This window comes from Halichoerus grypus, chromosome 8, assembly GCF_964656455.1.
Source record: "Halichoerus grypus chromosome 8, mHalGry1.hap1.1, whole genome shotgun sequence".
NCBI lineage: Eukaryota > Metazoa > Chordata > Mammalia > Carnivora > Phocidae > Halichoerus > Halichoerus grypus.
Genome location: NC_135719.1, coordinates 137,155,079 through 137,173,447, shown reverse-complemented (window position 1 = coordinate 137,173,447; position 18,369 = coordinate 137,155,079). Strand labels below are relative to the sequence as shown.

Sequence of the window (18,369 nt, the reverse complement as noted above, 5' to 3'; positions counted from 1 at the left end):
TGAGTATGGTGTATTACATTGATTTTTGACCATTGAAGTAACCTGCATTCCTGGCATAAATCCCTTTTGGTCAGGTTGTGTATTCCTCTTTATATGTTGCTGTATTAAGTTTGAAAGTATTTTATTGATGGCTTAAGTTTTAAAAGGATCCTCTGGCTGCTAGGACTGGAGTCCTGGGGGTGGCGTAGACTGGTTCAGTTTCACTTAGGACCAAAGGCCTCAGGCCAGAACATTCAAATTTCATTATATGGAAATCGTTGATGCCTTTGTGGCTCCAGGCTTTTCTCAAAGCAGTAAGAAAATGCCTCACAACCCTGGTGGTTCCTACCAAATTATACTGTGAATCAGTAGAGCAAATATTTACATCCTTTGATGTAGACTCATTCATTTGTTCATTCCACAAACTTTTGAATTAATATTTTTACCCTTTGATCATAATTAAGATAATGGAGGGAGGATGTATTGGTGGTTCAGGGATAGAAATTGTTGTTTGAAGTGGTATTTTCATGTGTTGGCATTTGTTTATCAATTTAAAGGCATTTTTGTTATAGGGGCCAAGTTTAAAAAATATATTGGCCATTCGGCTCACATAACGAATGTCAGGTGGTCACATGACTATCAGTGGGTTATTTCTATTGGTGGAGCAGATCACTCTGTCTTTCAGTGGAAATTTATTCCTGAAAGAAAACTAAAAGATGCTCTTCACATAGCACCCCAAGGTGAGTAGTACACACTGCCTAAAGAATTTCTCTGTCAAAAAACTTCACTAACCCCAAAGTAACAATTTTACTATTGAAGTGTAATCTAGCCTTATAATTAACAGTATAGTGGAAATTTTAAATTTACTAGTGGAAATTTTAAATTAAAATACTAGGCATATATGTTTAGAGTCAGATGTCAGAGCATGCAATACAAAGTACTTTTGCATGCATTTTAATCCACCCAACAATGAGTGAAGAAACCATTATATTATCAAAACAAACATTTAATATATTCTTGGGGAGATAGGTATCTAGGTTTCATATATGGTTTTTTGACAAAGAAAAATTAATGTCAATTCATTTGTTGCATATAGTATTTTCTAGATATTTTTCACGTTAATTATAGGTTATATTCACTTATGTTTGCACCAACATTTAAGTTTGATGTAGCAGCCACGGGTGCCAGTGAAGGAACTTAAAGTAGTGTTGAGTTTGCAGTGGGTGAAGAGGGAGGTAATCTGTAGTACAGTTTACTGACATCTGTGTCACCTGAATAGATCATTTCATTTGGTGGTTTTATGGCTTGTCACCCTGTCAGTTGGCACAGCTCTTAATCATTAATTTTACAGTGCTGTTTTGAAAATGAATGTTCTTCAAACAAGTAATGTTTCATTTTTTAAAAACTGCAGAAAGTCTGGCTGACTCTAATAGTGATGAATCAGATTCAGATCTGTCTGATGTTCCAGAGCTGGATTCTGAAATTGAACAAGAGACCCAGCTTACCTACCGTCGGCAGGTAATTATTACCATCACATGATTTTCAAATATGCCTGTATTCTGTTTGCCTATAGCTTTTTGTCACAGTACACTCCCATTTATTCTCTTTAAAATATTTTCTTATGAAGTATAAGAATTTTGTGAAACACTGAATACATATTTGTCAGTGTGATACATAGAAAATGTAAATTTGTTATTTCCAAGGAAGGAAATTTCATAAAATACCTTCCTATTTAAGATAAGTGTTAAAACTTTAGTGATCAATAGTAACCAAGTGTCTGAAAGTTACATTAGGAATTTGTGAACACCTTTATTTATATTCTAATAGTATTTTTATTTATGTACATTATTTAAAGGTTTACAAAGAAGATCTACCTCAGCTTAAAGAACAGTACAAGGAGAAACAAAAAAGTGGTACTTCTAAAAGAAGAGAGCGGGCTCCAGGAAATAGTATTCGATTACACTTTGTTCACGGGTATGAAACAACTGTTTTTCATTTATGTGTTTGCATCTTGGTTCACATTTAGTAGCTATGTGACTTTGAGCAAATCACTTCACCTCTCTGTGCCTCTTTCCCCATCTGTAAAATGAAGGTAACAGTACCTACTTCATAGGGTTCTGATGAGGAGTAAATAAGTCAGTGTTTGTGGTGACTTAGAATATTGTCCTGCACATAATAAGCACTATATGAGTGTTTATAATAATTTATCTTATGAAAATTTAGTATTAATATTTATAGACATGGATCTCTTGTCTTTAAACAAATGAAAGTAAGTAAAATATGAGAGATTATTATCTCCCCTAAATAATTCTGATTTGGAATTATATTGTGACCTTTTTTGGGGCCCTGCATTTGGTCTTTATATTTTAATTTTAGTAAAATATGGTTTCTGGATTTTCTTAGAACATCAGCAATACAAGTCTCACATTTCATCCTAGAACAACAGATTCTCCAATTCAGCCCTTCCTGTCCCTTCTACCTAGTAATCGTTTTCTTACCTGACTGATAATGCTTTCAGGAATTTAAAAAAGGATTCATTTAGCAAGAATATTTTATCTCCATTGTTAAAATAGGCAGTATTTCCATGCAGTTACATATTGTACATTGAGTTTCTTTGAAGCTCAAAGAAAGGTTACTACAAATGGAATTGTATTGACCATTTTAAAAATATTCAGCTTTTTTTTTTGGCTGTGTATAATATTTTTAAATTGTTGTTTGAACATTTTTGGAATGTATATTCTCATGGTTCAACAATGCGTATAAAAGCATACAGTTTGAATATCCTTCTCCCAGGGAACTCCCCTCTGCTTGCTAGATGGGAGACTGCCAGATTCATGAATCTTTTAATAAAACCAATTATATCTTCAAAAAAAATAAATAAATAAAATCTTCCCAGCTCTGTCCTCCCAGGCATCATTTTTCACCCTCCTAGAGCAGTTCTATACCCTTTCATTTGTAAAAGAGCATCAATTTTTGTTCTATAGTACACAAATTTAATAATACACTTATGCAAATAGTAGTATACTATATATACCTTTTTTCATTCATTATTATAGCTTGGATTTAGCTATTTGCAATCAGAGAAGTTCATAAAAGTTTATGGAATTCGAGATACTTGTATTTTGTTTTAGTTGTTTAGTATCTTGTAAAACTGGAGATTGAATGACCTACAGGTACCTGCTACTCTGTGTAGTCTGTATTTACCAGATAAAAGGCTACGGTTAATTCTATATGATACGTTTTCTATTTTCAGTTACAGAGGTTATGACTGTCGAAGTAATCTGTTTTATACTCAAACCGGTGAAATTGTGTACCACGTAGCAGCAGTGGGTGTCATTTACAACCGACAGCAGAACACACAGCGCTTTTACCTGGGCCATGATGATGATATTCTCTGCCTGGCCATTCATCCTTTGAAAGACTATGTGGCAACAGGGCAGGTAGGTTAGACCTTTGTTTGGATTTACAGTTAGTTTAGTCCACTTTAAAAAAAAAAATCTATCTTTCGTTTTCTAGGAAATGAAGAATAATGAATTATTTAGAATGGGATTTTAGGGCGCCTGGGTGGCTCAGTCGTTAAGCGTCTGCCTTCGGCTCAGGTCATGATCCCAGGGTCCTGGGATCGAGTCCCACATCGGGCTCCCTGCTTGGCGGGAAGCCTGCTTCTCCCTCTCCCACTCCCCCTGCTTGTGTTCCTGCTCTCGCTATCTCTCTCTCTGTCAAATAAATAAATAAAATCTTTAAAAAAAAAATAAAAAAAAACAAACAAAAAAAAAACAAAGAATGGAATTTTATTTTCATATTACAAATAAAATTTATTCCAACTTTTTTCCTACACTTTTCCTTTGAGATACTGTTTTGATTATTATTATTTTTTATTTGGAACTAAGAGCTCTGGCTTGTCTTCTGTCAGGATATATTTTTTTAAAATTTGTGAGTAAACATAGAAAACAAAGACTAGAAATCTGGTTTCTTTGAATTATCTAAAATAATAAAATTAACACACATTCTGTGACACACAGGATGACTTTTTATTTTACAGCCATGATATTTACCTAATCAGGTTTACCAAAGTACAAAGCAGAAATGTTGAAATAGAAAACACTGGGAAAAGTCTTAACTGCTATTTCTCTATATGGATATTTTTAGAGAAGGAGGAAAAGGGTGATATTTATAAATATTCTTTCTATATGTAAGCACTTTACTAGTTTCTTAGTATATATGATTGACCCTTAACAACATAAGTTTGAACTCCATGGCTCCACTTACATGTAGATTTTTTACAGTACTATAAACGTTTTCCTTACGATTTTCTTAACATTTTCTTTTCTCTAGCTTACTTTATCATAATAATATAGTATATAATACATGTAACTTACAAAATTATGTTTACTGACTATGTTATTGGTAAGGTTTCTGGTCAACAGTTAGGCTATTAATAGTTAAGTGTTTTGAGGGGCACCTGGGTGGCTCAGTCGGTTAAGCATCTACCTTTGGCTCAGGTCATGATCCCAGGGTCCTGGGATTGAGCCCCATGTCCGGCTCCCTGCTCAGCGGGGAGTCTGCTTCTCCCTCTAACCCTCCCCCCGCTCATGCTCTCTCTCTCTCAAATAAATAAGTAAAATCTTTAAAAAAAAAATAGTTAAGTGTTTCGAGAATCAGAAGTTATATGTGGATTTTTGACTGTGCAGGGATTGGAACCCCTAACCCCCATGTTGTTCAAAGATCACTTGTATTTTACAACTGTATTTTACTCCTCACCTCTGTGAGGGTGAAATCATTTCCATTTACAAATGAGGAAGTTTAGGTCTGAAGAAATTATTTTCTCAAAGATCTTTCAGCTAATAAATGGTAAGGCTTAAAGCTCCCTTAGTGTGTCTGGCTTTTTAAACACTGTGTAAATATACCTTCTAGGGTATATTGAGGTAGGGCTGGGCAACTTGCATTACTCTATTCAGCTTTCCTGAAAGGTGAGAAATCTCTTCCCTTTTTCTTTCCATCTTCCCTCCCTCTGTTTGTGCCTCCCTCTTGGTCTTTCTCTCTCTTTCTCCTTCCTCGCCTCCCTCCTTTTTCTCCCTCCTTTCTTCCATTTCTTGAAAAAATTCATAGAGCACATGGTGTGTACCAGGAAATGTGCTGGGAATATAAAGATAAATAAGACATGTTCTTGCCATGGTAAGCATTCATATTCTGAAGGAGAAGACATACATGCAAGAAAAATCATGATACAAGGTTGTAAGTATAGAGCAGGGCTTCTTAACCTTGGCACTACTGACATCGTGGGCCAGATAATTCTTTTTTTTTTTTTTTTTTAAGATTTTATTTATTTATTGGTCAGAGAGAGAGCACGCACAAGCAGGGGGAAGCAGGCGGAGGGAGAAGCAGTCTCCCACTGAGCAAGGAGCCGGATGCGGGACCTGATCCCAGGACCCTGGGATCATGACCTGAGTCGAAGGCAGCCGCTTAACTGAACCACCACCCAGGCATCCCTTGGGCCAGATAATTCTTTGTTGTGAGGATAATTGCATTGCTGTGTACAGTGCAATCCTATGTATTGTAGTATGTTTAGCAGCATCCCTGGCATCTACTCACTAGATGTCAGTAACAGCATCCATCCAGTTGTGACAACCGAAAATGTCTTCACAGAGGGGAGGGGGGTGGGGGGGATGGGTTAGCCTGGTGATGGGTATTAAAGAGGGCACGTTCTGCATGGAGCACTGGGTGTTATATGCAAACAATGAATCATGGAACACTACATCAAAAACTAATGATGTAATGTATGGTGATTAACATAACATAATAAAATTTTTAAAAATGCAAAAATAATAAATGTCTTCACAGTGTCAAATGTTGCCTGGGAGGCAAAGATCGCCTCCTGCTGAGAACCACTAATGTGGAGATATGCATAAATTCCTTTTGCATTGTAACAAAGGACTGATTAATTGTGCCAAATAGAATCAGGGAAACCCTCATGGAGCTGAGGACATTTAAGCTGAGTAGTTTACTTGACAGGGGAGGTAGGAGAAGGTGTTCTAAGTGTGTTATTTGTAAACGTGGGGCAAAAATCCCACAAAACACAGCTTATTTAAAGAATTGTGAGTAGCCTAAAATATTCAAATCTTAGAGGCATAATGAAGAATTAATTAAAAGAGTTCATGAGGGCTTTAGGGGCACCATTTAGCCTTAGTTTATAGAAAAGTTTCTTCTTAGGGCACAATTATTTACCCATTGTGTTTGGCAAGGATTTGGAACATTATTCTGGTACTACTCTAATGAAGGCTGTAGAAAAACTGGTCATTTGCTACCATGAGTCTGGGATTGGAGAGAACTCAGGCCAGATTAAATTAAAAGCGGTGGGGGGTGGGAGGGATGGGGTGGCTGGGTGATAGACATTTGGGAGGGTATGTGCTATGGTGAGCACTGTGAATTGTGTAAGACCTGTACCTCTGAAATAATACATTATATGTTTTAAAAAAAAAGATAGTAGGAAGGGAAAAATGAAGGGGGAGAAATTGGAGGGGGAGACGAACCATGAAAGACTATGGACTCTGAGAAACAAACTGAGGGTTCTAGAGGGGAGGGGGTGGGGGGATGGATTGGACTGGCGATGGGTATTAAAGAGGGCACGTACTGAATGGAGCACTGGGTGTTATACGCAAACAATGAATCATGGAACACTACATCAAAAACTAATGATGTGTAATGTATGGTGATTAACATAACATAATAAAATTTAAAAATATGCCCACAGGACATCCCTGGATACCTACTGCAGAGGAGGCAAAACTTTACCTCTAGACATCCTAGGTTTTCAGCGGGGGTCTTTAATAAAAAACCAAATTAACAAAGAAAAACAAAAAGTTTATTAACAGGTGTAGAGCACATCACGTTGGAGAAATCTAAACCCAAGTAACTCAAAATGGTGGCTTAGAATTTCAGCATATATAGAAAACAGTAGACTGGTAGAGAAATGACAGGACAAAGGAAAGCAGTTTTAGGCTTCCAAGGGCGACACACTGTGAGAAGGTATATATGGGACAAAATTCTTAGAGTAAGGTTTCTTTGCACATTCCTCTTATGCTGTCTCTGGGCTGAGTCTGTCTCCAGTAAAAGGAGAATTTATATAATCAACAGGTTGCACACCTTAAACTTATGCAATGTTATATGCCAATTATATCTCAGTAAAGTTGAAAAATTATATACATAATATACCACATCTTCTTTATCCATTCCTCTGTTGATGGACATCTGGGCTCTTTCCATAGTTTGGCTATTGTGGACATGCTGCTGTAAACATTGGGGTGCAAAACAGAGGATCATAGGGGAAGAGAGGAAAAAATAAGATGAAACCAGAGAGGGAGACAAACCGTAAGAAACTGTTCGTCATTGGGAACAAACTGAGGGTTGCTGGAGGGGAAGGGGGTGGAGGGATGGGGTAACTGGGTGATGGACATTAAGGAGGGCATGTGATGTAATGAGCACTAAGTATTATATAAGACTGATGAATCATAGACCTGTACCTCTGAAACCAATAGTACATTATATGTTAATTAATTGAATTAAAAATTTTTTTAAAAAGCAGTAAATGTCATGGGGAAGCACAATTCAGATTAGCTGCCATGTCAAGAGCTCACAATCTAGTATGAGTTGGATGAATTACTGTCTATATACAATTCACTAAAAATTTACTAAAAACATACTCATTTAGGTATTTTATGGGTAACTCAGATTCAGCATGTCCAGAATGGAGATAAATGAGGTGAAGCTTTCCTTGTATTTCCTACTTAGAATGTGACGCTGTATTAACCTGGTTGCCTAAGCCCTAGAGTTTGACTTGTTCTCCCTCACACATTATAGCCAGTCAGTCCCAGAGTAACATCCAAGATTTTCCCTGAATATAGTTCAGTTCTCTACCATGAATGTCTCTCTGCTTTGTCGTTTTGTATTTATATCTTACCTTATCTCTGCTGGCAGTTCTGTGCTTCAGAATCTTTTCAGCTAATCTTTTGTTATAACCAACCAACTAGTCTTACATCTTCAGATTTTTCCACCTAACTGTTTCCCCAATCCACTAATAATCTTTCTTTTCTTCTGTATTATCTTCTTCTTAGTAGCTCTTACACTAATGTGTAAGCTCACTAGCATGCAGTTCAAGACATTTAACCTAGGCCAATAGACTCCTTATCTCTTACCAGTTACCTCCTTGTAAACTATGCTCCTGCCTTTTGAGCTATTTAGAATTTGTCCATGTATATATAGTACTGCTTCACATCTTTTACTTAGTTCCCTCCTCTGGAAAATTCTTACCCTCCAGTTCTGTTCAACCCTCCAACTTTATCTAATTTCTACTCCTTTTAAGACTTAGGTTAAGTAACATATCTGAAAACTTGCCTAACCTCACCCTTTTCCCCTCATCCCTGACTGACATGCCCCAAGTAGGCTCTAAAAACACTCATTCTGTTAATTAGTTTCACCAGCACTGAACATGGTGTTATCCAAGCTTCCTCACATATTAGCTGTGGGGAAATTACCTAGCCTCTCTATGCCTGTTTCAAAATAAGGATACTGGGGTGCCCGGGTGCCTTCATTTCAGGTCATGATCCTGGGGTCCTGGGATCAAGCCCTGTGTCAGCCTCTCTGCTCATTGGGAAGTCTGCTTCTCCCTCTTCTTCTGTGCTCTCTCTCTCTCAAATAAATAAAATCTTCAAAAAAAAATAAGGATACTGTCGGTGCCTATCTCCTAGAATTGCTTTGATTGTTAAGTGAGTCAGTCCTTGTAAAGTGTTTAGAAAAGTTTCTGGGACATAAGTCAGTTCTCCATAAATACTAGCCTTTGTTATCATCATCATTGTTTCCATGTGAGATGTCCAGTAGGCAGTTGGAAATGTAAGTCTTAAATTCAGAAGAAGAGGGCCACCTGTGTGGCTCAGTCAGTTAAGCGTCTGCCTTTGGCTCAGATCATGATCCCAGGGTCCTGGGATCGAGTCCCGCATCGGGCTCCCTACGCAGCGGAGAGCCTGCTTCTCCCTTTCCCTCTGCCTGCCACTCCTCCTGCTTGTGCTCTCTCTCTGTCAAATGAATAAATAAAATCTTTTAAAAAAAAAAAAAAAAGGGGCGCCTGGGTGGCTCAGTCGTTAAGTGTCTGCCTTCGGCTCAGGTCATGATCCCAGGGTCCTGGGATTGAGCCCCGCATCGGGCTCTCTGCTCCGCGGGAAGCCTGCTTCTCCCTCTCCCACTCCCCCTGCTTGTGTTCCCTCTCTCGCTGTGTCTCTCTGTCAAATAAATAAATAAAATCTTTTAAAAAAAAAAAAAATTCAGAAGAGTTCAGTGATTAGAAGAGTTTGGGAGTCATTTGTTGATTTAACCATTGAAACTGGAATTGAGATAGCCCAAGGCAAAAATGTGGAATGAAAAGACTGGAGTTTTAAAGGCAGAATCTTGGGGAAGTTTGTATTTAAGGGACAGGTGATGAAATTGCAAAGGAAACCCAGTAGTAAGAGTCCAGGAGATCAGAGAACCTAGAGACAATGGTACTGCAAAGTTCTCAAAAATACCATGCTCGGGCGTCTGGGTGGCTCAGTTGGTTAAGTGACTGCCTTTGGCTCAGGTCGTGATTCTGGAGTCCTGGGATCGAGTCCCGCATTGGGCTCCCTGCTCAGCAGGGAATCTGCTTCTCCCTCTGACCCTCCCCTCTCTCATGCTCTCTCTATCTCATTCTCTCTCTCAAATAAATAAATAAAATCTTTAAAAAACAAAAATACCATGCTCTGCAGAAGTTCAATAGAAAACAGTCACGGGGAACATTTGGCTAAAAAACCTAATGAAATATTGGCTGATGGCGGTCTTGTCGTTTGTTATGTCTTTATATAAAATCAGTGTCAAAATTAATAATTGTCAGCTATATTCATTATTTTGGGAGTTGTCTTTACAGGCAAAGCTATTCTATCTCTTCATCCTCATAGTTAAAGACAGTGATCACTTGAGTCTAAAGGAATAATTACGAATTATAGTTTACCTGTATATTAGTGAACATATAACCCAAGTTAAAACATAAGTGATAGCATCTGTTCACAGTCTTATTTATGTGCTTGGTACTTTAACCCCTCTGTATCTCTGTTTATACCATTATCCTGGCCTAGAATGTACTTGCTTCTCTTTTTATCTGAGACTGAGCTTCTGAAGGCCCAGGTCAAGTATCATCTCTTCCAATTCCTTATAATCTTTTCATCTTCATTAAGCCTATGTTATCAGATATTCTAATTTAACTGAAAATATCTTGTTTTCCTAATGAGTTTGCAAAATTTTCCTGAATGTCTTATGCTCATTGTATCTAGCATGGGAACACAGCCAATTATAGGCACTCAGTAAGCATTATCTTTATTGTGATGTATAGGATCAGATTTGTGAGTCACATAGCACATTTCTAGAAGCAGTAAGCCTAGCCTCATTAGCACTTCAAAAAATATAAGAAAGAAATGTCAGTCACATATATGATCTGCTTTATATTTTTCATTTGATAAATGCCTGTAACAGATAAGACAAGGACTGTAAAATCTCCTGTTTTATTTCCTTTTAATAGATATGAAAAGTAATTGTATGACTTTTATAATTCTTTCTATTGTAGGTAGGTAGGGATCCCTCAATTCACATATGGGATACAGAGACCATTAAACCGTTGTCAGTATTAAAAGGCTGCCACCAATATGGTGTCTGTGCTGTTGATTTCTCAGGTAAGGATGCTTTCTGTCTCAGTAAGAATGACCAAAATGCAGAGGTGATATATAGCATTATAGTCTAAATTGGTGTTACCTAAACTTGTCACGTAGCTATGACCTTCACAGTTGTTTTCAAGTGTATAGTGCTAACCAAACAGAGAGTGTGGGTTTGCTGGCTGGCTTATAATTTAATGAGTATTATTTTTAATACCCATTAATACAAACATGTTTCTATGTAAAAATGTCTACATAACATCTAAAACCATCTGAATTACCCACTAGTGGTATGTATCTCCCACTTTGGGCAAACCCCAATGTCACAATATTTTACAGCCACAGAGTAAACTGAAAATGTTTAGGGTAAAAGCTAAGAAAGAAAGAGGTGAACATTGAAATATGTGTTTTATAACATTTCTACAAAGTGACAATTCCAAGCTATCTTATAAAAATAATTTCAAACCATTTTAGCTCTTTGCTGTGTATTTAAAAGTTTAGGGGCACCTGGGTAGCTCAGTCGCTTAAGCGTCTGACTTTAGCTCAGGTCGTGATCTCAGGGTCCTGGGGAGTCTGCTTCTCCCTCTCTTTCTCCCCCCCGCTCATGTGCTCTCTCTCTCTCTCTCTTTTTCTCTCTCTCAATAAAATCTTTTTTTAAAAAAAGTTTAACAAATACACATGGAGCTACAATGAAAGCTAGGGTGTGGATTGGGAAGAGGGTAGAAATACCACTGATAGAGGATTTCATTTTAAGGAACAGTAAATTTGTACTTTCTGCTGCTCTAACTGAAATGAGAGTCAATATGGGGGGAAGCATAAATATGCATTTAGGGATCTAAAAGTCAAGAAATAAGATTAATGGCAAACTAAAGGAGTCAACAAGAACAATATCACTAGGAATGATAACGAAATGAGGTTTGCAAAAAGTGGCAGAGTGGCAAATGTTTAACTGTAGTTTGAGCCTTTGCAACCTGTAAACATGTGCACAGCTGTCAGCATGACTGACTTCGTTCAGTCATTTGTCCAACACCTTCATTACTTGTTTGATAATAGTAACAAATAATATAATTGACCTTAACTGAAAACAGTCCTATTAATGACGAAACATGGTTGTAACCTACATCTTTTTTCATTCAATTAACTTTTCATAATCACTGAGTCCTATATCACAATAGAGTTCTTACAGTAAATTTAATTGAAGTAAATCTTTCCTTCTTTATTTTCCTTTCCTTCTCATTTTAAAATCTCTCTTTTCCACTTACCTTCCTCCTTCCCTCCATTCTAATCTGGTGGAGAAATAAGGAAAACAAGGTCAAAAAAAGATGTTGACAATATTTAGATCCTTTAAGAAATTATTCTTCCCCTGCTTACGAATTCTGGTTCTTTTTATAGCTATGTGTGTGCTTGCCTAACATTTAACATCATTTTATACAATTTTAAATATGGTGCTGTGGTTTTAGAATATGTACTGAATGGTTTTTATCTTCTGAATGTTAATGGTCAGTCTCTCTCTCTCTGATTTTTATAGCGGATGGGAAACGCTTGGCTTCAGTTGGAATAGATGATAGCCACACTGTTGTGCTGTGGGACTGGAAGAAAGGAGAGAAACTTTCGGTAGCAAGGTGGGGAAAAATCTTGATATCACACTGGCAAAATAATGAAATTACTTAAAAGTTTTTTCAGTTAAAACAGTTTTGAAATCAAACAAACGTAACCTTTTTTTTAAATTGCTGCTGTCTTTATTACCATTGAATAAATAGTATAATCATGGTAAAAAGACAAATGATTTAAGAATTCATTAGTAGGTTTATCCCTTGTGAACCTGCTTTTACTGTAATAAGACACTGGAAGTAGCTGTTACCTAAATTTTTAATTTATAGGGAAAGTGAATTCTGTACAGTAAACTACGATGTAACCATTGGAAATGCTCAAATCTTATATTTGAGTGACAGATGATACGTACACATGTATATCATAAAGAAGCTATAGATTATGTGTATTTTCTGTCGCATTTTCCATTTTCTAAATTTTGCACTATGAGCATGTATTATTTTTATAATAAAAATATTAACAATTGCTTTAAAGGAGGAAATAGTCAAGTGTCAGATTATTTTTTTTAACATCCTATTGTGCGACATTAAAGCACTTTTAAAATAGAGATAAATGCTTTTTTCAGTACATAGACAATGGCCAAATAAAACATAGTTTAAGAGGAACTTTGTGTTTGGAATGGCTATATTAAGCTGTAAAAAAGTATTATAAGAATTTTTTCTGTAACTGATTCATGCCACAATTCCCTATGCACAGTACTATAGTAGGTGCTATCCAAAAGAAATTCAGTTCTCACTTTCCTATGTTTGAAGATTACGTTGAGAAGAATTAAATTAAAATTATGACAAAATAACAAATGTACAAATGCATGATTACATAGCCCAAACCTGAGAGATAAGTGGGCAAAGGATTCAGTAATGGAGTAATCAAAAATAGGGTATGGATTATTAGGCAAAAGATTATTATAGGAGAGATTTATCTTCAGAGTTAAAACATTTTGGTTTTTTTTCAGAGGGAGTAAAGATAAGATTTTTGTTGTAAAGATGAACCCATACGTGCCTGATAAATTAATTACAGCTGGAATTAAACACGTGAAATTTTGGCGTAGAGCAGGTAAGGAAGTTCTTTTTTACTCCTTTGAAAGAAATTATTACTTTTAAAAGTCATTTAGCTAAGTGCAGTGCAGTATTCTAGATTGGATCCTGGAACAGAAAGGAGACATTAGTGGAAAACAGGTGAAATGAGTTCAGTTAATAGAAATGCACCAAACATATTGGTTTCTTAGTCTGTAGTTATGTAGGGTGTTAACATTAGGGGGAATTGGGCAAGGAGTATACAAGAATACTGTTACCTTTTTATTGTTTATGAAAATCTAAAATTATCCAAAATATTTGTTTTTTCCAGTGATTCACAACTGTCTTGATATATTTTAAACAAATGTAAGGTTGATTTTATTGTTATTTATTGATTACATTAATGTAGTATTCATATTTTCAAAAGGGTTTAACTTGGGGCACCTGGGTGGCTCAGTAGGTTAAGCATCTGCCTTCAACTCAGGTCATGGTCTTGGGTCCTGGGATTGAGCCCCGCTTTGGGCTCCCTGCTTAGCAGGGAGTCTGCTTCTCCCTCCCCCTGCACACTCCCTCTCCTCTCTCAAATAAATAAATAAAATCTTTTTTTAAAAAGTGTTTAACTTATGAGATTAATCAAGTGATATCCAGACTCCTTTCTTCTTCTGTTAAAGACATGTTTTTTAGTATAAACTGAAAATGAAAAATTTTGTAAAAGTTCTTTTATGCTATAAAATGATACAGAAACGGAATATTGTATAACTAGTCATTTGTAACTGTAGATTAGGAGCTGTGGAAGTTCATATTTTAAAATAAAAAAATGTCTCTTTTCTAAATAAAATAGTACACTTATAAATTCCACCAGTTTGATATCAAAGTCTCAGCATACTTAAACCTTTCAGATAAAATACACAAATATAGGAAGAAGTAAAACATAAATAACAATAGTTTTAGTGAAGACATTTCCCAAGTTCAAGTTACTTTCAAATTGTAAACTACATAGAACATGAATTGATTTTCACACTTGGATTTAATACTTTATCACAAACTCATCAGATCATAGTGTATATACGTTTACAAAGTAAAAAAGTATTTTCACATTTTTATTCCCATATATTTAAATAAAATTTTAGAATGCCTTATTTATTTAGAATTGCAAATACCAAGCAAGTAATGCTTATTATTTGTCTTGAAAAAAACAAAAAGCCTATAAATTTCTTTGCAATAAGAGACAAAAGAAGTAAATAGCCTTAGAATGAAGAGATTTACAATTGAATGACTTTTTTTCTTAAGTTTGATTAGTCATAGTAGACCTGAAACTGAACCATAAGGATAAATGTTAAAACTTTGATGTGCCTTTCAACCTTCCTTACTTCTGGGGTTCTGATCCACGGAGTTCACTAGCAAACTGAGAAATAAGTAACCTCTTTATTAATCTGAGTAAGTGCTGTCTAAGCCTCTAAATGCATAACTTGATGTAAATTAAGTAAAAATGGATTCGGCCTAAGGCTAAAAGGGAACTTCTTACCTCCTGTCTCAGAACTAGGCTTTGAGAATTCCAACTCGTAAATTATTAAGCTGTCCTCTAAGAAATTTGAACTCTATTCCATGGTTGGTAGGGGCAGGCAGCCACTGAAAGTTTTTGAGTGCAGTGATGATGTGACCTGGTACGATAGGAATATGTTACGCCCTATCAGAAAACCCAATTGATTATTTAAACTGGCAGTGGCAAACTCTTTCTGTAAATGGTGAGACAGCAAATATTTTAGACATCCCAGGCCCAAGGACACAATAAAAAATATTATGTAAGTACTTACAGAACAAGAATGAAAACTCCTGCCCTGCTTTATACCCAGTTGCCATTAACTGGAGACATTGTCTCCAAGATCAACTTGCTGCAGTGAAAGGGACTGGCAGTTTGGGCTGGAGGAACCATAGTCATGCCCCAATGACACATAGGTCCTAGTGTGTTCTTCTTCTCCCAGACAGCCCTACTTTCTCACTTTGGGCAGCTAGCCAGAGTTAAGGCAACTCCTGGGGATTATAATTCCACTGCTAGGTGCTCAGCAGTTGCCATTAGCAAAGTCCTCAAATTGTAGATCACAACCAGCTTAGACCCTGGGCAGCTGCTAGTTGGAAGCCAAATGTCAGGGAGGCAGGCTCTGGGAGTAGAGAAGGAAACAGGCATGGCTTCTGTAGCTCACAGTGCTAACCTATGGGCTCTGTACAAACACAGGTGGTGGCAGGGCTTGGCCCACAGCCTGTAGTTTGCCTCTCCTGCTCCAGATAGACGGTCTGTGCTTTAGGGAAAGCCAGTCCCTTCACTTGTGTACTAGATCCTTTCTCTTCTCATCTGCTCAAGAACATCAATCCAGTTTTTCTTCCCTTTCTCCCCTACATCATCATTTTTCCCTCTTACTCTTTCCATTCAGCATACAAGTATGGGGTTATTTCTCTATCTTAAATGAATAAAACCAAATGAAAACCCTCCTTCAACTCTACCCTCAAGTTGCTAATCAGTTTCTTATATATGTACTATAATACCTTTACACTGTTGTTTACATGTTCATTTTGCAATTTATCTTCTCCTTTCTCTTGAGAGCAGTCTAACCTGTTGTTTTTTTTTTTCCCTTACCACTCTACTTAGTTACCCTTACAAGTTCATGAACTACTCTGGCTGCTATGTTAAGAAAAGACAGGGGTGTCTGGGTGGCTCGGTCGATTAAGCATCTGACTCTTGATTTCAGTTCAGGTCATGATCTCAGAGTCATGAGATTGAGCCTCATGTCGGGCTCTGCGCTCAGAGTCTGCTTGAGACTCTTTCCCTCTCCCTCTGCCCCTTCCCCCATTCATGCTCTCTCTCTCTCTAAGTAAATAAATAAAATCTTAAAAAAAAAAAAAAAGGCAGTCTTCTGTATACATTTGGAATATGACCACTTTTCATCATCTTCCATGCTTACCACCCTGGTCCATGCCACTCTTATCATTTGCCGAGATGATTGAAATAGCCATCTAACTCTTTTCTTCCTTGCCATTCTCTGATGTACTCTCAACCCAGAAATCAGAATGAACCTATTAATAAATGATATGCCAGATTTAATTCCACTAACCACTTCCCATCTCATGCAGAGTAAAAGTTAAATCCTTATGATGGCCTATAATACTGCCTTTGACCTCTGTGGCCTCATCTCCCATTACTACCTCCCTTATTTTCTTTGCTACACCATGCTGACCCCTGACACTGTTCCTTGAAGGTTCATGTCACATTCCTGTATTTGGGGGCCATTGCTGATCCCTCTGCCTTGAACAGAAACAGAGCAGAGAATTTTGTTGTCTGTTTTGTTTGTAGCTCTACCCCAGTGCCTTGAATAGTGACTGGCATATATATTTCTTGAATAAAAGAATGAGTGAGTTCAGTTGGAAAAAAATGGGCAAAAGATATCATTAGGTAATGAATGGCCAATTAAATTGGAAAATATGACAAAGCTCATTAATGATCAGAGAAAGGCACATTAAAACCACAATAAAATTCAGTTGGTATTTCATATCCCCCAGTCTGACAATACCAAGTATTTCTGAAAGGTGGGAAAGAAGAACTCCTTTCACTATTAATGAGAGTGTAAGTTGGTGTATCAACTTTGTAGAACAGTTTGGCAACAGATGATACCTCTTATCTATATGCTTTCCCTTCTGCACATACACTGTGGTCATTCCTAGGCATTCCTAGAGAATCTTGCACTTGTGTAGAAGAGACCTTTGCAGGAACGTTTAAAGCAGCATGGAGCACTGGGTGTTATATGCAAACAATGAATCATGGAACACTACATCAAAAACTAATGATGTAATGTATGGTGACTAACATAACATAATAAAAAAAAAAAGAAAGCATTGTTTTCAATAGCAAATGCTTGGAAACAACTTGAGTGCCCATTAATAGGAAAATGAACAGACTGTTAGGTTCATATAATGGAATGTTTATATAGTTATGAAAATGCATAGTGTAGAGGTATAAATCAACATATATAAAATTTCATAATGGATTATTGGTGATAAAAGCAAGTTGCAAAGGAATACAGTTGACCCTTGAACAACACAGGGAGTTAGGGCACTGACCCCCTGCACAGTCAAAAATCTGCATATAACTTTTTAAAAATATTTTTACTTATTTGTTTGAGAGCCAGTGAGAGAGCATGCACAAGCAGGGAAAGGGGAAGAGGGAGAAGCAGACTCCCTGCTGAGCAGGGAGCCTGACACGGAGCTCAATCCCAGGACCCTGGGATCATGACCTGAGCTAAAGGCAGACGCTTAACTGACTGAGCCACCTGGGTGCCCCAAAAATCTGCATATAACTTTTGACTCCCCAAATACTTCTAATAGCCTACTGTTGACCCAAAGCCTTACCAATGACATAAACAATTAACACACATTTTGTAAGCTGTATTTATTATATAGTGTAATCTTACAATAAACTATAACAAAGAAAATATTAAGAAAATCACAAGGTAGAGAAAATACATTTATAGTACTCTATTGAATAATGTGCAAAAATGGACTTTTGTGCAGTTCAAATCAGTGTTGTGCAGGGTCAACTGTACATGTAAGATGGTATTTATAGAAAATTTTAAAACATGAAAAATATGACATTTTTGCCTAAGAATTTAAAAATAGTAATAAAATGTATTAAAGAATGCATGAAAGTAATCCACATCACATTCAGAATAATAAGGGGTGAAGAAGGGAGATGGGATTGGTATCATGCTTTGGTTGTTTCAGTAATTTTGTGTAGGTTGAGAGGGGAATGTGTTCCTGTAGTATTTTTTATATCTTTCTGTTTTCTTAAATATGTCATAATAAAAATTATGAAGAACAATCAAAAGTGCTGAGGATTGATCAAAGCCGACTTAGTGTACATGTTTTTATCCAAAGAGCTGTGGCCTAAAAGCTGCCATGCATATGGCTGTCTCAGCCAGGCAAGTTACTGATTGAGAGACCTGCATTTTTCTTTTTTTAAAGATTTTATTCATTTGAGAGAGAGAGAGAGAAACAGCATGACAGGGGAG

General features: G+C 36.7%; 1 protein-coding gene across 1 annotated transcript in view; it reads left to right on the top strand.

The window, feature by feature from the left end:
- EML5 (EMAP like 5) overlaps positions 1–18,369 on the top strand; it is a 168,591-nt gene that overhangs the window by 78,012 nt on the left and 72,210 nt on the right. Inside the window, exons 11-17 of the mRNA XM_078054081.1 lie at positions 552–719; positions 1,391–1,497; positions 1,835–1,953; positions 3,233–3,423; positions 10,608–10,709; positions 12,217–12,310; positions 13,252–13,352. Coding sequence (XP_077910207.1) covers positions 552–719; positions 1,391–1,497; positions 1,835–1,953; positions 3,233–3,423; positions 10,608–10,709; positions 12,217–12,310; positions 13,252–13,352 — 882 coding nt within the window. The remainder of the gene's footprint in view (positions 1–551; positions 720–1,390; positions 1,498–1,834; positions 1,954–3,232; positions 3,424–10,607; positions 10,710–12,216; positions 12,311–13,251; positions 13,353–18,369) is intronic.